General features: G+C 37.6%; 2 protein-coding genes across 2 annotated transcripts; both read right to left on the bottom strand.

The window, feature by feature from the left end:
* Positions 1-428: 428 nt before the first annotated feature.
* LOC115926652 lies at positions 429-7,063 on the bottom strand. Its single transcript, XM_030991619.1, has 6 exons — positions 6,738-7,063; positions 5,819-6,091; positions 4,655-4,853; positions 3,468-3,911; positions 2,192-2,947; positions 429-1,701 (listed from the first exon to the last, which is right to left on the bottom strand). The coding sequence occupies exons 3-6, from the start codon at positions 4,746-4,748 to the stop codon at positions 1,421-1,423; spliced, it is 1,575 nt and encodes a 524-aa protein (XP_030847479.1). The 5' UTR covers positions 4,749-4,853; positions 5,819-6,091; positions 6,738-7,063; the 3' UTR covers positions 429-1,420.
* A 9,191-nt stretch (positions 7,064-16,254) lies between these two features.
* Positions 16,255-18,978, bottom strand: LOC100889126. Its single transcript, XM_011680678.1, has 3 exons — positions 18,790-18,978; positions 17,745-18,254; positions 16,255-16,896 (listed from the first exon to the last, which is right to left on the bottom strand). The coding sequence occupies exons 2-3, from the start codon at positions 18,199-18,201 to the stop codon at positions 16,613-16,615; spliced, it is 741 nt and encodes a 246-aa protein (XP_011678980.1). The 5' UTR covers positions 18,202-18,254; positions 18,790-18,978; the 3' UTR covers positions 16,255-16,612.
* Between the last annotated feature and the right edge of the window lie 3,440 nt (positions 18,979-22,418).

The following is a 22,418-nucleotide window of genomic DNA, read 5'->3' as shown; positions in this document are numbered from 1 at the left end:
AACAATGATAATGAGATCTACGTGTAGTTTTGTCACATTCGAAACAATAACCGGGAACCTGTACAATTGATAGACCACTTATTGACACAACATAATGTTAAATTGTTATACTTTTTATATACTTATACAGTAGAATGTACGCGTGTGTAGATTGAGTCATTACCATGGAAATCAACCACGGATAGAATTTAGATTAGTTCAATCGAAAGGAAGAATTTATAATCCATCTACTATTTCTGAACTGAATGAAATGTACAATGCCGTTATAAAGTTACACATTTCTATACATCACAGGGAAATACCCCTGTATATGCATACTTTTCATACGCCATTTACATCTCATATAACTCCGTCAACTTCAAGAAATAATGTAAATATTAAAAGGCACAAAAGTTCTTTTTTTCCCTTTAGTGTTGTCAGTATAATCATGATTGTTAATGATAAAATCCTGTTTCCCCAAAATGTATTCCATCAAGAGAGAAAGTATATTCCACTGTTTTTTTTGGCAACAGGACATGGAGAATCGATTCACTTATTGATCACGAAGTGTACGAAAACGCTTAAAAGAAACGAGTTATTTCAAGGCAAAGCATTGATTAATATTTTGGCACAATAAGCTTACTAAATTCTTAGGGTCAAAATGGGCGAAATACAGTATCACTATTATTATAAAGTCGATATAAGTATGTCGTGAAAATGTTACATCATCGGTAGTTGTATGCTTAATGCTCACGGTACAGTTCCAATTGTAACGTTTCCATACTCTAATGAGAAGCCAATATACGCATTTCATGCAAAGCAGTTCCTAGTACACGATCAACAGTGAAATAATACAGGAATATATATATATATTTACATTTACTCTCAGCAATGCGGCAGTCACAAGCGTTATGTTTTCAGGAAAATATCATCAAATCGAGTCAAGAGGTACATGTATTGAGTTTTATAGTCTACATTACACTAAAGCAAATGAAAGCCCTCCAAAAGTTGTTTAAAAAATGGAGGAAAAAGATTGCACTAGGCTATTCTTTATAATGGCAAGGATAACGATTTGGTTAACCATAAGGATAAGACGTCACATAAAATAGTGTGTGTTGAGTGGGAAGGAAAAACGTTGATATATAATGAATGACCTTAGGCGAAAGTAAAATGACGTTTGATGTATGCACGATGGCCTTTGAGGTATTCACAATGACCTTTGACATATGTACAGTGTCATGTAAACAGGGTATAATGATAACAAATCACGTAATTTTGTGAGTGATGAGTGGGGAGAAATGATTATGTGTGCGTGGGGGGGGGGGGTCAGGGGTTGCAGTAATTACTTGTAACAGATGTGAAATATTATCCATTTCTGCGCCCTCGTCGATTTTACCTCTTCTTCTCCTACTTTCGATTCCTTTTTGGTTTCTGCTGGTTATTACTTGAACATTCCTCGGAGGCTTTTCATTAATGACCGCACGTTGACAGTATTGTTTTTGGGCTCAAACCGCGCTCTTTCGAAGAAGATGGCAAGTCGTGTCATATCTTCATCTCTCATTTCTATTTTTCCTGGGACCTCCAGGCTACCGCATCCGATCACGGTGTCAACGAGCTCAAATGTCAAAGGTTGTAACCTCCTGAACGATTCTATCCTGGCATCAAGGATCTTTGGTTTGCAGTCGCTAAAATCATGGACAATCAAAGCCAGCTTCTTCTTTCCTAAAATATTAAAGGAGAAGAAAAGGGTAGATTTTAATTATCACCCACTATCGTTTCAAAGACAACTTTAAACTCTGAACATTGATTTGTGTTATTCAAGCCAATTTCTGCGTCCTGATTATTAAATTTGACGTCTTCAGCGATTCGCGAACGAAGGTAAGTTGATTAGAGTGTGGAAAGATTATATGAAAGCTAAAGGTTACAGTATCAACTTTCATGAGCTAATGCATGAACCATATTCTGGAGAAAGATCCCTTGAACTGGTAAACTAGTCGTGAAAAAAGTTCGTCTCTATTATGAGCGCGGTCCCAACAACACTTATGTCAGAATTTAAATTATACATATCATGACTGTGTACCAATTGAAATTGTCAAAATAAACATATAAAGATTTTAAAAAAGATAACACTTTGCATAAAAACAAGCTTAAACATTGGAAAGAACAAACAAAAAATTTATTACGACGTCATTTAAAAAAAGTATTAACTTACCAATCACATCATGGCAATATTGCAGATATTTTTCGTAAAGAGCGTTCAGTACATTGGTGATTGAAAACCCTCGATTTTGTACCGAATGACAGAGGACCATCACATCAACGGGGTCATTTGACGGAAACCTAAATGAGTCAATGTCTGCGTACGGTAGGCTCCGGAAACGGACGTCGGCGATCACATAAGGCTGTGCGGCTAGCAACTTGGTAAGCTGGGACATGAACCCTTTGACGTTGTGCTCGTAGGCGGAAGAACAGACTGAGACTGAGATACGACGTGGCGATGGTGTTGACACTTGTGGTGCAGATGTGACAGTCATTCTAGAAGCCATGGGCCGCTGGCCAGGTGAACCTCGGTTGTTTGCCGCTGCCGCCACGTCCGATGTGCCTGGTCTTTGCTGACCTATGAGTGATGATTCCCTCGGTGTATTTTGGTTCCTTTCATCCATGCTAGCTTGTGGTGTCTGGTGAAAACCGCCGGATGTGCCTTGCAGGCTTTCTATTAATGATTGGTCGTCGGCATTGTTCTCTTTTGGTTCAAATCTCGCTCTTTCGAAGAAGGTTGTAAGTCGTGTCATATCTTCATCTCTTATTTTTATTTTGCCTGGTTTCCCCAGGCTACCGCATACGATCACGGAGTCAACGAGCTCAAATGTCAAAGGTTGTGACCTCCTGAACGATTCCATCCTGACATCAAGGGTCTTTGGTTTGCAGTCGCTAAAATCGTGAACAATCACGGCCAGCTTCTTCTTTCCTGAATGTTGTAGGAAAATAAAAAGGTAGATGTTGATTTGATCTACGATCGTTTCACCATAAAATTTAAACTCTCATCTGTAATTCGTTTTTTTCGAGCCGATTTCTATGTCCTGATTAAAACATTTGATGTCTGCAGCGACTCTTGAACGACGTTAAACCGATTAGAGTTTGGAAAAATTAAATGAAAGCTAAGGTTACAGTATAAACTTTCATGAGTGAAAGCATGATCATTATTTGGGAGAAAGAACCTTAAAGATGGTAGGTAAACTAGTCGTGAGGGAAGTTCATCTCTATTATGAGCACGGCTCCAATAACACTCATGTCAAAGTTTAAATTATACATATCATGAATGCGTACTGAATGGGATTCAAATTGTTTAAAAGGTAAACAGATAAGATAAGGAAATTGGATGAATCAATCTTGAACTTTGATAAGAACGAACAAGAAATCTGTCCACACGGATGGAGCTATAACTGAGAACAAAATTACACATCATCTTTTAAAAGGTATTAACTTACCTATCACATCATGGCAATATTGCAGATATTTTTCGTAGAGAGCATTCAGTACATTGGTGATTGAGAACCCTCGATTCTGGACTGAATGGCAGAGGACCATAACATCAACGGTGTCGTTTGACGGAAACCTGAACGAATCAATGTCGTTGTACGGTAGGCTTCGGAAACGGACGTCCGCGACCATATGAGGCTGTGCGGCTAGCAACTTGGTAAGCTTGGACATGAACCCTTGGACGTTTTGCTCGTAGGCGGAAGAACAGACTGAGATTGAGATACGACGAGGCGATGGTAAACTATGGGTGTGTGCCGCTGCCGCCAAGTTAGATGTGCCTGGTCTTTGCTGTCCTATGGGAGATGCTTCCCTCGATGGATTTAGTTCCCTTTCATCCACGCTAGCTTGAAGTGTCTGGTGAGAACCACCGGATGTAGCTTTCTTCGTTTGACCTACAAAACAGACATTATTAAAGTTATATTTAGAAAATTATATTTACAAAATTATATTTGTTGGTTCTTGTTTAAGAATGTTTAGGTAGCCCATCGCACAGCTCTACAATCTGACTATGATTTTGAAAGAACATGTAATATAGCACGTGATGATCAGTCAAACATGTACATGTACATTTTTAATAACTGAAATTGTAATATTGATATGATTACACTAATCTCAATCTTATAGGATTTCGTGCTTTCTTGCAGGATAAAAAAGAACAATCGGCTCAGAATCGTAGTGATGTCCGACCAGTACTGCGATTGTTTACGATTTGAAGCCGAGTCGGCTTCTTACTCGATCGAGGGCTTAAATGCAAATAAATTCTGGTTTTTGGTGTTCTCATTCTTATCTATAAATTATATCATGAAGGTGGGCTTAAGCAAGAGGCTATGAAGAATCTTTGGTGTGTCGAACGAACCTTCGTTCATGGACACTTGGACAGTTGGTTCACTGTGTCGGATGGCGGATTAATTATTTTCCGTTGAAAGAATCACGTTTAATCTCGAATCTTTTCGAGAGATAAGAATTCGACATACTGCCATATTGCGTACTGATACGTTCTGACATCGTTTAAATGATTTATATCAGGAAAGCCCACTGACAGGCGTCTGTTGGTCGATATCTCGGGAAAGTTGAGAGCTTTTTTTAATTTAGTGAATTACTGCGAAGGTGGGACAGTTTAATCGCTGTTACGTACATGCTCGCTTGGCTGGGTTGCGTTGAAGACTGCCTTTCATTCGCCAATCGCTTTTTATTGCCATTCTGAGCTTCGGCATTGCGAAACGTACCATGATCGTTTCGTTCAGCTTCACTTCGATGCACGCTAGATCCTTCGGATGTGCTATCTTGACTGCCCCCTACCTGCTCCTTAACTGATTCACAGAATAAGTAAAGAGCTTCACAGAGAAAAAGAGAGAGAAAAAGATACTGTATATATATCATACATGACACACGTAATATACAGGACAAGATTACAGGTGGAACAAATCGGACATGTCAATACAGCTTCATGACATGCGGCTTTTATCGGAAACTTTGTTCCCCCCCTCCCCCCCCCCCCCTCCCCCAAACAAGGGAACAACATTTCAGGCCTGACAAGCATCAACTACCAACAACAGATGGACAGGGCAATTGTCCAACCAGCTATTGATACTTTAAATATTTTTCGTCACATTCAACATCTTTTTCGCAAAGCTGTCGGAGCTTATTCTGGATTCCCCCGTCAATAAATGAATTGAAAAGATATTTATACTGGTATGGAGGTTTCTTTTATATATTTATATCTACATGTCATTCACTTTTAAATTCAATTCAATTCAATTAATTTGATTTCTATAACTCAATCAAAACATGAACAAAAATTGCCAACATAAAATGAATATCGATTGATGAATATTGAGACAAAATTTTTCTAGGTTATTGTTTGAGGCAAAGGTTGGGGTAATATGTCAGGCAACCATAAAACTGTGGCAAGAAACGGACACAAGTTCAGGTAGAATTTGTATTGTGACTGTGTACCACGAGGGTCATAAAGGGATTGTGAGCTAAGATTAGTGTATGCATCAAAAGCATTCAAGCATCAATTTGCATCACTGTGAACTCTGCTGGCATGTATTTTGCCCAGTGAATGTCATTTGCTATATGAAGTGATTGTCAATAAATCGTCAGATCACATCATTGCTGGTAGCGCGGTTTTCCAGGACTCGTTTAGTCGTTAGTGGATGAGGGTTAAGAGCGGATAAAGACAACTTTAGTTTCATAAATCATTGACATTTTATGGACTATATGAATTACACATAATGAAGAACTAAAAGAAAATCACAGCAGAAAAAAAGAAAGATTTTGTCCATATGTAACTTACTGGAATACGCCTTTTTCAATAAGCTTGGATTCGCAACCATTTCTTCGGGACATTTTGACGCATTCTTCAGGAACTCAAGAAGCTTTTCTCGGTCTACTTCTTGCATCTGTTCTAGGACCTGCTCTTTCTCCTTGATGTGTCCACATGTTATCTGAAGGCTGGTAGTCTCGAAGGCCTTTGGTTGCTTGTACTTGAATGAATCCATGCGAGATGATTGAACTGTTTCTCTCATATCATCAAAGTCATGGACGATCACCCCCATCTTGTTCTTTCCTGGAATGTTAAAAAACAGGATTTTTCGAAAATAGAAAAAAATATTCCAGAATTTTACAACATAGAATTGATTATTATGGACATTATGTTGTCGTGAACTTTTTAATAATCACAAATTATTTTGTTAACATGATCGTAAACAATGCCCCTTTCAGACCTATCTAATTACACAGAATCGCACACACACAAAACATTATCAATAAAGAACAAATACCACACTACGAACTTCTGGGGCGTCGTTCGAAGGATGTCTTAAAAATTGCGCACACCCCCCCCCCCCCCCCAGCAAAATCTCTGTTTTCAATCTTTTACATTTTGCTCCTTATCGGCAAGTCCAAAAACTTTTTTTTTTTGTTCGTTGAAAAAAAAAAAATCTGTGAAGGGAAGAGTTGCATATATTTAGAGCCACTTCCACTTTTTACCTTTGCCCTTGTCGCCATTTGGAAAATAATTTGGAAATATGACGACCCTTTTGGGGGAATATTCAGCTAGCTTGTCTGCAAATGTGGTCAGACAAACCCTACAATCCAAATGATCTCGCGACATCTCTTAATTCACCACCTTATAGATCATGCAAACAGACCTTCCTGCAGTACATCACCTGCAAGGCTGCAAGCCGGTCTACTTAAGAAGGAGCAGTAATTACCTACGATCCTCGCACAGTATGGAAGGTACTCATTATACAGGGCATCCATGACGTCTGTGATTATAAACCCTCTGTTGTTGATGGAGTGGCACAGAAGCATCACATCAACTGGGTTTTCCTTTGGAAATTCATAATGATCGAGATCGTTGTACGGTAGCGCATGGAACTTGACTTCTTTGATCAGTTCCGGATAATACTTCATAATATCTTTCAGGAAGGACACAATGCCTTGTACGTTGAAGTCATACCCTGATGTACACACTGAGATGGATACAGGAATTTCTTTGATGACATACTCGAAGAGGTCCTCTCCATCTTTCTCGGTAGGAGTATCTAAAATGACATTTATTATGTGAATATTTTTAAATGAAAGTACGAATAACCTGTACTGATATGATACATGTAGTAATTAGATGTTAATAATCATGTGTGACAATGGATTAAAGAAGAATAAAAAACCCGGGAAAATCGAGATTTTGTGCGTATAAATCATATCGCTAAAAATATTATCATACCGCAATAGCAAAGTTCTTTCTCGTTCGATAGAGTCATGCAGTATTTTATTTTGTAATTAAATTTTGTGGAAATTTAACATAAATGCATGCTCAACAATCACGCTTACATTTTCAAGTTGGAATTCGCTTCACTTAGCAGCCACGATAACTGACCTTTCATAAAAAAAAATTAATACGCCTTTAATAAATATGTATATATATATATATATATATATATATATATATATATATTTATATTTATTTATGTTTAATCGGGAGCGCCAGGAGTGTCAAGTCTGACAGACATGAGCACTATACTAGAACCCACTATTATTATTATTATTATTATGATAAACATTATTATACCTGCTTCTAGATACATTTACTTCATTATGTTGCTGTATGAATTGGGGTTTTTTGGTTTTTCGATTTCTGATTACAATAAAGTTTTCAAGTATTGCTTAACAGACTTCTAGTGACTTAATTTTCATATAAATGTTTACGTCATGCCGTCTCTACAATCAATGAAAAGTAAAAACGGAAGAAGGAATGCACACGAGTACATGTCTACTTTGCAATATTTAAGGGGGTGACAACTTTAAATCGTTGGTCGCCTACACGCCATAGAGGTTTAACGCTGTTCACTATTAAGTGTGAGAATGTTGGTCAATTCAACATGGATTCAACGTGGATTCGACACAGGTTCCGCCTGCTCTGAGACTTCCAAATTCGAGGCATTTGTCTGGTCTGTCTTCCCTTGTGGAATTGGAATATTGTTATCTTCAGTGGCATCCAGCTCTTCGAACTCTGTATCCAAAAAGTATCCAAGCAGAAGTTAGCAGACTTCTAGGGACTTGATATTTTTCTCCTGATTGTCGCATAGGCAACAATAATGTTTGAGTATTTTAAACTATTCTTAATAATTTCTCCAAATGGAATAAATCACCACTAAATGAGAACTATTCAGGGACTGATACTCACAGCAACATCACTTCAAAAGATTCAAACATATTTGAATATAATCGTAATTAAATGTGGTAAGAGATCGTCATGCAATTAGTCTACGCATAAGGGGGACATTTTGCCACGCTTAGACAAATACCCTCAAATTCGAAATATGATGAGAAATCCCTGACGTGTTTGGACTAAACTTATCAGGCCACATGTGTGAGTAGTCCCACATACCTATTTTTACGTGAAGGGCCAGTGCCCTTTAACTAGACCGAGTCAACTTCGTATCATTTTGACGATTACAAAGTCCTACACTAAATACCTATTCTTATTTACTACATAATCAATCTGTCCCAATTATTGATTTCATAATACTGCATGTCTAGAGCTCTATTTTATCTTTAAACGGACAATAAAGTCACGTAACAAAAAAAAATGATGTTCATTCCTTTAAAGAAATACTTTTCATTAAGGTGTAAACAAAAACACAAATATTTTGTTTAACTCAAAGTGATTTTCAGGAGAGTCGGTATCCGTATTGAAGCTCTCAATTTCTTCACTTAATGAAGGAAGAAATATACCACGAAAAATAAAATGGCAGTAATATTTAGAGTTTATGCAGATTATTCCAAATGATGGGGAGAAATACAATTAAAGTTGCTAATGTTATTGGTAAGTTCTTATGAACAAAGAATTGAATAAACCGTCCATTCTTTTACTGCGAACAATAGTGACAGTTGCAAAAAAGAACATTTATGGTTATGTTTAATATTCAGATTATTGCAAAATGATGGAGAAATATGCAACTACTTAACTTGTCTGGTCGGTAAATCCTAATGAGCAAAGAATCGAATAAAGAGTCCTATTTTTCTTTACTATTTTGATTATGTTATCTATCATTACATATCGAGAAATAACACAACATTGATTGTCTTGATTATACATTCTAATGTCGGGGTCGGGTCGGGTCGGGGTCGGGTCGGGGTACAATTTTCATTTTAAAATTATGCAAAAGTAATTGCACAGCTTATATTCACGTATGAATTCAACAAAGTTAACAATCGCAGATAACTCAAGCCGAATATACCCACCTTCAGGACCTTCTGCCTTGATACCATCAGCCACATTTTGGACTACGCCATTCTCTGTATCTCCGCTGCCTGCAGCCCGCATATTTTCTTCCTCTTTGGTACCATCTGTTTCATTTCCTTTTCCGTTTCCCTGCGTTTCCTCGCTGTTGTTCTCCATATCCGAATGAAATTACCACGTGTTCAAGGGAAGTAACTCTAGCTCTAGATATAAAGAAGAACGTATATTCATTTTTTGTAAAATTTGACTCTATTCACTAACATGTATAAAGGAAATTAAGCTTCAAATTTATCATAATTGGTATACGTGTACTCTGCAATCATTATCTAAAAGTAATTTATAGTCCAAAAGGAAATCTAAAATCAATCTAAAAGCAATATTTGTCAAATTCTGACGGGAAAATTGGATGAATGATTTCAGTGAGATTAAAAAATAAACAAACAACAAAAAAATATCAACGAATTTATACGAAGATCTAATGACAATTGCTGAGCTTTGTTATCTTGCATACGAATTTTGATCAGTCGACACATTAAATTGTAATATTTATATGTCAACCGCTTAAAATCTAGACCCTTGTGTCCTTATTTCCTTTACGATCCACTTCTTAGCACGTCTCTCTCCCTCTCTTTTTTATTCTCCCCCTTCTCTCTCTCCACCCCTATCCCCTCATCTCTCTTTCTTTCTTTCTTTCTATTTCTCTCTTTCTCTCTCTCTTTCTTTCAATGTCCTTCTATTTGAAGTTTGCGAGTATAAGTTTTCACCGGCGCTGTTTTCCTTCTGTACAACCACAATATGAATATTCCTTTCCTTATATACGATTCAGTAGCTTCAAAATGTCAACCATATATTTTGTTCATAATCACCCATAGGGAGGGAGCCCTGCTCGCCTAATACGGTATACAGGGATGTGCTCCTACTTTCAGTCGCTTTTTGGGCCCCACAAATCATCATAAACATGGGGAATGATTTCTACGCTTGAAGCTCTATAAGTATGGACCAACTTTTAGTACTCGACCTTAATCATGGGTCACTTTTTTTCTTCAGAATAAAAACACCTCACCCTAATTCTCGCTCAAGTGCGAATCCCAGATGCAAACATTGAAATCATTTCACTTTTCCATCGAAAGTCCTGACCATGGTTACACTTTTATTGATCCTTAATGAACCTTGGAATTAATGGGTACAGGTTCGGAGACTTCAGTTGTACACCCCAGTATAAACCAAGTCTGAACCCCACCCCCGCCCCCCAACCCCTCCACTCCTTCCCTTTTCCGGGAAAATGATAGAGAAATCAATGAATAAAATCAAATAATTTTTTTTTCTTTTACACGGTTATTTTCCGAAGCGTTTTCTCTGCACTAAACTATTTGACCACGTTGGCGAATACCTGCCATAGAAAAGAGAGGCAGGTGCCTGGCAAATGCAAACAGAACAACAACAACAACAAAAAGTGCAAAAAGTGAACGAGCCATAGTTACAAAGATTTTGTTTACATTCAAATAACAATATTAACATGGGATTGGTAAAATTGTACCAGAAAGAGACTGCCAAGCCCTTGAAAGATTACTTTTACATGCTCTGTGAACCTTGACTGAAACATTATGTTTAATTTTCAACCGGAAATATGTATAAGAATACTACCGGATATTCCAGGAGCGTAAACCGTGGGACAACAAGCAAGAACAACAGAAATCCTTAAATGATGTACAGTATTATTCATTATTATTGATTTATGTATTTCACTGTGAAATATGATAATTGCGATAAGCGAACACAACGTCTAATATGCAGCTGTCTTATAATCATGACATAGCCAAAGAAGCTGAAAGTGAATATGAATAATATTATAACGTCCCACACATAACAAATGAAAAATACAACGTTTAATAGGTGTGTCTACTGTCTACTCACCCGTTACATTTGCACGGTCAGTTGAATGAATCTATTGATGTCTATGGCCTCCCGTCCTCCGCCTCGTATAAAATAATAAGTAACAACATCTTTTTACCATTAATCGAGTCGGTAAATGCACACGACCATAAACGTGTTGTTAGACGGTGCACATATACAATTGAGGAATGGTTCCGTGTGTACATGTGTTTGCGCGCTCTGCCCGAGAGTCACCTCGATGACCTAATGGGGATTCCCCTACGACGAAAGGTTATCCTCTACCGTCATCTTACAGCATTCCAAAATTAGTCTTTCACTCACCCTGTGACCGTTAGCATCGTTTCTAATAACAAAATGAACATTTCCACAAATTCAACTGAGGGTATAAATTGTTTTACATATCTTCAGCTCATCGTTAGAATTATGAAGTAAAATTTACAAGCCTACACCTGTTTACTGATGTATTTTAGAAATATATATATATATATTTCTCTCCCGAACACCTGGTTACGATACTAATCACTTGACTTTTGTGTTTCTTTGCCTTCTAAGCATAATAACACGGCTTTAAATGACATGCATTTTGCATACACTATCTGATGCTTTGTCTGGCAGGTCTCTGGAAGGATGTGGGGTTGTCAAGATGTTTCTTTTTTTAAATCGAAGCATGCATACATTAGTGTATCCGGGGGTATTAGACTACGTCGCGTTAACCATTGTCTGGGCTGGCATGACTCTCAACGTAACGGGGTCCAAAAGGTGCTATACAGCCCGTTTTATGTGAGCACGTCCTTTTGTACCAAGCAAGTCAATGTAAATATGACGCAATCTGTGTCAATATGTGCCATGGGTATATTTATGTTTTCCATACAAATACCAAATAAATCGGTAGGCCCATTTTGGGGGTAAAGTTGGCCTATAAAGCCGATCAAAATTTTGTCTCGGAGACATCCATTTTCCTTTTTTTTTTCTCCTGAAGAATTGATTTTTTCATGTCATTTCCCAGGTACACACACCAACGAACCGACTCCAAACCGACTGATTCTTGGCTAATATCTATCGCCCCCATTTCTCTCTCTCTCTCTCTCTCTCTCTCTTTATCCATCTGATCACCTTACTATCTATCTATCTATCCACCTATCTATCCACTTATTTATTCCCTTTTCTCTCTCTACCTCACCTTTTTTTTTTCTCTCTCTCTACCACTTTTAGATGTAACATGTTGTATTTTTTTCATTTATCTTTATGTCTCAGTCTGGTGTATGTGTTTTCTGTTGTTGAATTTTCCTGTATATCAAGTCAGTAGTTTAATTCAGCGAACCTACCCGCAGCAAGCCTATAGCTTTTAAAAGGTTCACTTGCGATTTTTAATACCAAATGACTTACATAACGTTCTTTCATGATTTTAATTAATATGATTCAGTATTATTTATTTCCATATTACTTAAAGAAATGTAAATGTTTTGTAAAATGTATTATTCTTCGCTATTATTTGTATAAAATATGAATAAAAGCAACCAACTAATCAATCAATTAATTGGGATAATGCAATTTATCATGCGGTGTGCTGTCGGTCTGAACCTTCATATCTTCAGTGAATGTCAACAGTCATTTGTTTACACAATATCATCTCACAACCTCAACAGCCATTGAACTGTCAGACAGGTTCCAGTTTTACCAGAAACAAAGTTAGTTTTAGATGGTATTCTGTGAAAACATGTGATGCTATTAAATTGCAAGTGCACCTACTTCGGCTTATTTTAGCTTGCTGTGATATCAAAAGGAGCACGAATGTGTTTGGGGATTTGGATAGGACGGGGCTTATCAGGCTGTGGAAAATTAGCAGATAATTGTTAAATATATATTTATTTTTTATCAAACAATCAAAAGTTGTGTTGATTTACAGACCTATACAGATCTGCAGAATAAACATGTGCATTGCATGGGTCACCTTTAAATAAATTTTCGTCACCTTGAACATATATAATGATTCTACATCACGTTGGACAGATTAACACGCTACAAGAATGAATTGCGAGGGTTTTATCACATTTTATTTCGACAAAAAAGCAGCTGAAATCATGACTTTTGAAAGTACGCAATTGTATATTATCTAGAGAATATAAACATGTGAATTTCAACAGAGTAAACGGGGCTGTTTTCTCATTTACTTAAGTGCCGATGGAAATAGTAGTTGTACAGAACACATCGCTTTTTTATTCATGATACATGTACTTGTACTTTTTTCCTTGTATGAGCATTCAGATTCCAATTTTCCGAGAACATGAAATTCCCGTCTTACTATGAGGCGGAATAGACAAAAACATATTGATCCCTTACCACAGCGGTATACTGAATTCAAGTAATACATACAAACCAAATAAAAGAAAAGGAACATTCTATGAGATTATATCATAGTGCGACAATTTACTTGTACTTTTTTTTCTCGTATGAGCATTTAGATACAAACTTTCAGAGGACATATCCCCGTCTTGCTATTAATTGTATGGGGCATTGACAGAAGATACACCAACTACAATAGCGGCATACCGACTTCAAGTATATATGTGTCCTCTAAGAAAAATAAAGGCAACTTAACATTCTATAAAACTATATCATAGCAACAAAACCAAAAGAAAGAAAAACAATCCTGAATATATGTAGTCTTTATTGTATTAATATCGCATTATATGCATATTACGAAAACATAATAAGACTTAATGCAGTTGAGTAGCCATAATTGTTCCCCTCCCCCTCTTTATTATTAACGCCAACTTTTTGATAGAAGAATTGTGGAATACATGTATATTCAATATACAATAATAATGAGAACAGCGAAGTGTAATATTTCACATTCGAAACAATCACCGGGAGTCTGTACGATTGATGGACCAATTGTTGACATAATGATATGCCCAACAAAAGATGGCAAATTGTTATACTTTTTATATTTATATATAGGGTACGATGTACATGTGTGCAGACTGAGTCATTGCCATAGGAATCAACAACTACAGAGGAAAGAATTTAGATGAGTTCAATAGAAAGAATGAATTTACAATCTACTATTTCTGAATTGAATGAAATGTACAATGTCGTTATAAAGTTACACATTTCTATAAATTACAGTGAAATACCACTGTATATATGCATACATATTCATATGCATTATCTACTTATACTGTGTCAACGCCAAGACATGATGCAAATATTAAACGGCACTAAAGTGCTTTTTTTTACCTTTAGTGTTGTCAGTATAATCATAAATGTTAGTGATAAAATCCTGTTTCCCAAAATGTATTCCATCAAGAAAAAAAGTATGTTTTACAATTTGTTTAGCAACAGCATATAGAGAATCGATACATTTATTGCTCATAAAGTGTACATAGACAATTAAAAAAAGAAACGGGTTATTTCAAAGCAAAGCATTACATTAATGACATTAGGCGCATTGAGCTAACTCAATGCTTAATGTCCAAATGGACGAAATTAAGCATCGATATTAGCATTATTAAGTAGATAGAAGTATGTCGTTAAAATGTTACATCACCAGTATTTAATTGCTTAATGAAGACGGTACAGTTCTAGTTCTTATGTTTTCATACTCTAATAAGAAGCCAAGAAACGCATTTCATGCAAAGCAGTTCCTAGTACATGACCAACAGTGAAATAATACAGGAATTAAAAATCAATCATTTGATATTTACATTTACTCTCAGCAATGCGGCAGTCATAAGCGTTATGTTTTCACGAAATTATCATCAATCGATTAAAGAGGTACACGATTGTGTTGAGTTTTACAGTCTACATTACATCGAGAAGCAAAAAACAACAAAATTGCTTTAAAACTGAAAACAAATCCTGTAATAGACCGTTCATTGTTTATTTTATACATGTATGATGCAACTGGAAAAATGTACAATTAAATGTAAAGTTATAAAGTATAAGACATCACGTAAAATAGTGTGTGGTGTAAGGGGTGCAGTAATCACGTGTATCAGATGCCGGATATTAGGGCCTTTTAGATTTACACGAGAGCGTGGACTGCCGCGTGTAACATTGTGTCAGGGAGGTGAAAGAAAAGGAGACGAAACTCTTGTAATTTATTCAAACGCATTCTTGAGTTCTAAAGCATAACAATGGGATGTGTAACATTCCACTTGGCTTTGAAGTTCCATGCTCCGAACCGCACTTCCACTGCGAAGACTTTCGGAAGCCTGGCACCAGTTTTACATTTATTACAAAATATTAAATTACCGGCAAAATTTCAGTGTAAATCAAAAACTTTATATGGGGATTTTATTGGGAATAGTACATCAAACAAATTTTCAAATTTAGAACTCCGTCCTTCCTTTCATTTGTGTGCCAGAGATGGTAAAAGAAAAATTACATCTTGTCAAAAACTCAATATTTTAGGATAATGCGCTAATTTGTGCATGTTTTAATGTCCCGTTATTTGATCCATGATTTACAATCTTCAATAACATTAAGTTTGCTAATGCGTGTTTTTGCGTGTTTTTTTGTATTTTTCAAGTTTAAAAAAGGATGAAATTACACAAGTTTGTGTTCGCTTGTTCTACTCTTTACACATTCAACAATGGATGAGAAATCATTGGAAGGGACAGCGAACAGTTGCTGTGATACCATTTTCTGATGTAGGAATTCTAAATCCTGAAATTTCATGCGCTCTCTTATCTCACCACCTGGTCAACAGTTGAAGATTAGCGCATAACTTTTCGGCGGCTTGGATCATGGGGTCAAAGGAGAGCGGCTTGATTCCAGTCCTTCTTTATCACGTCCCTGATTGTGTTAAGGCACTTGGTCGTGCCCGGCAGTGCCTTATAAGGACGCCACATTACCTTAAAAGGATGTCACACGTGGCGGTCCACGTTCTCGTCGTGTAAATCTAAAAGTCCCTATCCATTTCTGCGTCCGCGTCGGTAATGATCTTTGATGTATGCACACGCAATGACTTTTGACGTATGTACAATGTCCTTGATGTATGTACAACGACGTTTGACGTATACGCACAGTGACATTTCATGTTTGTACAATGACCTTTGACATAATGTACGATGTCAATCAATATCGAAATTTTGTGAGTGGTGAGTGGGTAGACATTAATGATATGTTCATTTGTGTGTGTGTGTGGGGGGGGGGTATATAACATGCGAGATATTATCCATTTCCGCGTCCACGCCGGTAATGACCTTTTACCATTTGGACATGTATGTTTCGTATATGGGACCTCTTGTAGGCAGACCAGAGACCAGACCACTGGACCAACATGTTTCGCCCACATGTAAACATGTAGGCATATTTGAAGATAACCCGAATCGCTTTTCGTTCAGTAATCTAAAGACATAATTTGTTGTGAGTTGAGCTATTTCTTCATTCTTATAATTCCTCTCCTCCTTCCGTCTTTTGATTTGTGGGTTCTGCTGGTTATTACCATAATCTTCCTAGGAAGCTTTTCTTATAAAATGATTGCTTGACGGCATAGTTCTCTCTCTGTTCATATCTCGCTTGTGCGAAGAAGGTCGTAAGTCGTGTCATATCTTCATCTCTCATTTCTATTTTGCCTGGTTTCTCCAGGCTACCGCATACGATCACGGTTTCAACGAGCTCAAATGTCAAAGGTTGTGACCTCTTGAACGATTCCATCCTGACTTCAAGAGTCTCAGGTTTGCAGTCGCTAAAATCATGGACAATCACGGCCAGCTTCTTCTTTCCTGAAATATTGAAGAAGAAAAAACAGGTAGATAGTGATTATGACCCACTTAGTTTCAAAGACAGCTTTAAACTCTGGTCATTAATATACAAATAATACACATCAGTGAGGGCATTAGTAAGAATTACCCACGCGAGGTACCTTTGGAGCAGTCTAACACGCCCGGGGCGATAGCCGCGGGTGTCTGGACTGTTTCGAAGGTACCGAGCGTGGGTAAATTTACTAATGCCCGATCAAAATAATGTGTATCATTTGTTGTATAAGATGTTGTTTGATGTGTTATGTAAAAATGTTTTATAACAGGCATTACCGGTCATTAACAAAATTACGTGTTAGGCAAGAAAAAAATGCCCGGTCATGTGTACGCTCTCAACCAATCATTGGATTAGGACCCGCTTCATCATTTTATAATTTGTTTTATTCTACCCTATTCCGGTTTCCTGATTATCAAATCTGATGTCTCCAGCGACTCGTGAACGAAGATAAGCTGATTAGAGTGTGGAATAACCATATGAAAGTTGAAGGTTACAGTATTAACTTTTATGAGTTAATGCATGAACATTCTTTTGGAGAAAGATCCCTAAAACTGGTAGGTTACCTAGTCTTGAGGAAAGTTCGTCTCTATTATGAATACGGTCCCAATAACTCTCATGTCAGAATTCAGATTATACATATCATGACTGCGTATCGAATATGATTCAATTTTTGTTTAAAGTAACCGATAAGGTAAGGAATTTGGATGAAACATGCTTGAATATTAAAAAGAACGAACAAGAAATCTGTCAACACGGATGGAGCTATAACTGATAACAAAATTACAACGTCATCGTTTAAAAGGTATTAACTTACCAATCACATCATGGCAATATTGCAGATGTTTTTCGTAGAGAGCATTCAGTACATTGGTGATTGAAAACCCTCGATTTTGGACTGAATGGCAGAGGACCATCACATCAACGGGGTCGCTTGACGGAAACTTGAATGAATCAATGTCGTTGTACGGTAGGCTACGGAAACGGACGTCGGCGATCAAATGAGGCTGTCTGGTTTGCAACTCGGTAAGCTTGGACACGAACCCTTTGACGTTGCGCTCGTAGGCGGAAGAACAGACTGAGATTGAGATACGTCGAGGCGATGAAGTTGCGTGTGACCCTTGAGGTGCAGATGTGACATTTCTTCCAGCAGCCATTGACTGCTGGTCAGGTGTACCTTGGGTGTTTGCCGCTGCCGCTGCGATAGTTGTGCCTGGCCTTCGCTCCCCTATGAAAGATGCTTCACTCGGTTGATTTAGGTTCCTTTCATCCATGCTAGCTGTAGGTTTCTGGTGAGAACCACCGGATGTGTTTTTCTTCGGTAGACCTACAAAACAGGCATTGAGAAAAACATTATATACTTCTTGGTTCTTGTTTGTCATGCCCACCGCACACTATACAATCTGATTACGATCAAATTTGAAATATAGCATTTCAGATGATCATTGAAATATTATTTAAATCCTTAATGACTGAAAATATAAATGTTCATATGATTACGAAATCTCAATCTTGGATGTGGGATGTCATCCTTCCTTAAAACGATGAAAATGCTAAGTCGCTCAGAATCGTAGTGACGTCAGACCAGTATTACGATAGTCTACTATTTGAAGCCGAGTCAGCTTCTACGACTGTCTAGTCAGGGATATGATCCATAGTCTACGTTCATGGACACTTGGAAATTCGGTTTATTGTGTCGGGTGGTACTTTCCGACATCGTTTAAAATGATTAATATATGAAAAGCCCCACTGCCTGTCTGTTGGTCGGGATCTCGGGAGGGTTGACGATTTTAGAAAGTGAGTGAATTACTGTGAAGACTGGAAAACCCTCGAGGTGGGACAGTTTAATAGCTATTACGTACATGGTCGCTTAGCCTGTTCAGATGAAGGCTTCCTTTTATTAGCCGACCGTTTTGTCTTGTTATCCTCAGCTTTAGCACTGCAAATCGTACCCTGATCGTTTCGATCAACTTCTCTTGGATCCACCCTAGATCCTTCGGATGTGCTATCTTGACTCCATCTTATAGACGGGATTGATTCCCCTAAGGACCTAATAGCTTCATAAAGAGAGAGAGAGAGAGAGAGAGAGATACTGTACTCAATGTCACACGTAATATATATGACAAGACTACATGCCCAAATCGTACATGTCAATACAGCTTCACGACATTATACATGGGGCTTATGTCGGAAATTAGACTTTGTCTTGCCCTGAGGAAGGGAGTGTTCTCCAGGTCTGACAAGCATTAGCTAGCCACAACAGATAGGAAGGGCAACAGTTATTGATATTTTAGATATTTTGTGTCGTCACATTTAACATCTTGTTGGCCAATATGTCGGCGAATTAGCCTGGACTGGCCCTCCAAAAAATAAACTAAATAGATAACTAAACTGGAATGGAGGTTATTTGATAAAGAAAAAAAATATGATAGTGTGCTTTTCATGACAGAATAGATTTTGTGGTTGGAAAGCTTCAGTCACACCTTCCTTTTTGTTTGATTCATTATATAATTTTAGAAATCTTTGACACTTCATGGGCAATGTTTGTCAGTGTTTATGTTTATGAATAGCATTTACAGAACTAAAAGAGAATCACAGTTAAAAAAAAAACTGATGTTGTCATGCATTACTTACAGGAAGACATTTGGTTTCCCAATGTAACAATCCCGTCCTTTGCTTTCTGTTTTAATCCTTGTTTCTCTGTGATTTGATTCATCATTTCTTCTGGACATGTTGACGCATTCTTGAGGAACACCGGGAGCTTTTCTCGGTCTGCTTTTAGCATCTGATTTAGGTCCTTCCCTTCCTTCTCGAAAAGTCCGCATATTATCTGAAGGCTGGTAGTCTCGAAAGCCTTTGGTTGCTTGTACCTGAATGAACTCATGCGAGATGATTGAACTGTTTCTCTCATATCTTCAAAGTCATGGACTATCACCCCCATCTTGTTCTTTCCTGGAAAAAATCAGAAAACAGGATTTTTCGAAAATAGCATGAAATATTCCAGCATTATACAAGATAGGATTCATTTCAAATTATATTGTCGTGAATTTTCCCAAGATTTGTTAACATAATATTCTTCATTGCCCCTTTTCAGACGTATTGAATTACACAGAATCACACCAATAAAGTTATAACAGCAGAACAAAGGCCGCACTACGAATGTACGGGGTGTCGTTCGAATGATATATTGGAAATTACACTCCATCCTCCCACCCCCATCCCCCGCGAAATCTCAGCTAAAGTATTTTAGTTTGTGTTCCTTATCGGCACATCCCGAAACTTTCTCTGTTCGTTAAAACAAAAACAACAAAAAATCTCTGAAAGTAAGAGTCGAATATATTTAGAGCCACTTTCACTTTTTCCATCTGCTCATGTCACCATTTGGAAATATATTTGGAAATATATTTGGAAATATGACGACCCTTTTGGGGAATTCTTCAGCTATTAACTTGTCTGCAAATGTGGTCAGACAAAACCTACAATCAGAATGATCCCGCGACACCCCTCGATTCACCATCTTACAGATCATGCAAAGATACTTTCTCGCAGTACATCACCTGCAAGCCGTTTTACTTAAGAAGGAGCAGTAATTACCTACGACTCTCGCACAGTATGGAAGGTACTTATCGTACAGGGCATCCATGACGTCTGTGATTGCAAACCTTCTGTTGTTGATGGAGTGGCACAGAAGCATCACATCGACCGGGTGATCTTTTGGAAATGTATAATGATCGAGATCGTTGTACGGTAGCGCATGGAATTTGACTTCTTTGATCAGTTCCGGCTGATCCTTCATAATATCTTTCAAGAAGGATACAAGGCCTTGTACGTTGTAGTCATACGCCGATGTACAAACTGAGATGGATACAGGACGTTCTTTGCTGACATCCTCAGCAGGGAGCTCAGTACCCCCTGCTTCAACTCCCTCTTCCTTAGCTTTCTGCTTCGGGGTCCCATCTTCATTGGTACCATTTCCGGCAGCTGCAGCGCCCTCCTTGCTAAGTTTCAGTTCATTAGCTTTTTTTTCTGTAGCTCTCTTTTCTTCTTCTGACAATTCTTTAGTCTTCCTTTCCCTAGCTCCCTCTTCGTCTTTCGGATCTTTGGACCCTGAATTTGGAGTTGTTGGGTTCGGTGGGGGATTGCAGGGTACTGTTTGCAGAATATAGTTCATATAAGCATTTAAAGTAATGGTTTTTAATGTCACATATTCGTATGAAGGTAAAAATTATTTGAAATACTGGAAACAATATTGTCTCAAAAGCCATTGTTTACGATTGGATATTTTCCAACAGGTTTTTGAATACATCTAACACAATATCGAAAAATACCAATTTAGATCTGAAGAAAGGGGGTTTAAGGGGAATTAGGTATGGTGTATATTAAAAAAAATTGAATGCAATGAAAATTTGTGTTGACCAGAGAAATTGCGGCGATCCTAAAAGATTCAGAAAGGCTCGAGATATGAAGGAGAAGATTTAAAAGATGAAGCCACGATCCACCACGTTTTGTCGATTTTTTTTGGCCTAGGGGGGGGGGGGGTCGCAGCAGTCTCGTCTTTATGTGAGATTGGGGTATTATCGACCAACCCAAGTTTACTATAATCTAATGATTGCATTAGGAAGAAATGATAAGTGATTACTCAGATATGTAATGTATTTTAGCAAATCCTTGTTCCAGCTCGAAAATTCGATATATCCTAATGGAGATGTAAGGATATGTCTTCATATTGTATCAAGTACTTAATGCTTCTAGAGCTCATATCAGAAAAAAAGTGAAGTGAAATGACACATACAATGAACATCTATGCCTTGACGGTACGTCAAATACCTTGGACTTGTCCACTAATAATTATCAAACTAATCTCTATTCTTTTATTGCATCGCACCTTTTGGGGGTTTCGTTTCTTTGGGTTTTGAAGAGGAACCAGTTGTCTGTGGTTCTCTTTCTTTCTCTTTATCTGACTTTCCAGAACGTTCACGAGTTGCACGTTCAGCGTGGGGGTCAAGTCCCGCTCCTGGCAGCACTGAAAGAAAGAAAATAATGTAATGTCGATTTCAGGTTGATCACGGCAGAATCGTCTTCTAGTGAGATATGGATAACCGACCATCCCAAGTTTACCATAGTCTGATGACTGCATTAGAAAGAAATGATAATGTCTTTTAGTAAATCCTTGTTCCAGCCCGAAATTTTGATATATTCTTATGTAAGGAATTCATATTGTATCAAGTACTTAACCCTACTAGAGCTCGAATCAGAACAAGTGCAGTGAAATGACACATACAATGTACATTATGACTTGGTAACGTACGGAACATCAAATACCTTGTACTTGCCCACTAATAATTATCAAACTAATCCCTATTCTTTCATGGCATCGCACCTTTTTGGGGTTTCGTTTCTTTGGGTTTTGAAGAGGAATATGTTTTCTGTGGATCTCCCTTTTCCTCTTTATCTGTCTGTCCAGAATAATTACCAGGAGCACCCTTAGTGG

The sequence above is a fragment of the Strongylocentrotus purpuratus genome, unplaced genomic scaffold (genome assembly GCF_000002235.5).
Source record: "Strongylocentrotus purpuratus isolate Spur 01 unplaced genomic scaffold, Spur_5.0 spur5_contig_845, whole genome shotgun sequence".
Classification (NCBI taxonomy): domain Eukaryota; kingdom Metazoa; phylum Echinodermata; class Echinoidea; order Camarodonta; family Strongylocentrotidae; genus Strongylocentrotus; species Strongylocentrotus purpuratus.
The sequence above is the reverse complement of the archived record's forward strand: the minus strand, read 5'-3'. Positions and strand labels throughout refer to the sequence as shown.

Coding starts and splice junctions, on each gene's coding strand:
- LOC115926652 (XM_030991619.1), bottom strand. CDS start 4,748: ATGGTACGTTTCGCAATGCCGAAGCTCAGAATGGCAATAAAAAGCGAT. Junction 3,912..4,654: donor CAACCCAGCCAAGCGAGCAT/GTACGTAACAGC, acceptor TCTGTTTTGTAG/GTCAAACGAAGAAAGCTACA. Junction 2,948..3,467: donor ATATTGCCATGATGTGATAG/GTAAGTTAATAC, acceptor TACAACATTCAG/GAAAGAAGAAGCTGGCCGTG.
- LOC100889126 (XM_011680678.1), bottom strand. CDS start 18,201: ATGGATGAAAGGAACCTAAATCAACCGAGTGAAGCATCTTTCATAGGG. Junction 16,897..17,744: donor ATATTGCCATGATGTGATTG/GTAAGTTAATAC, acceptor TCAATATTTCAG/GAAAGAAGAAGCTGGCCGTG.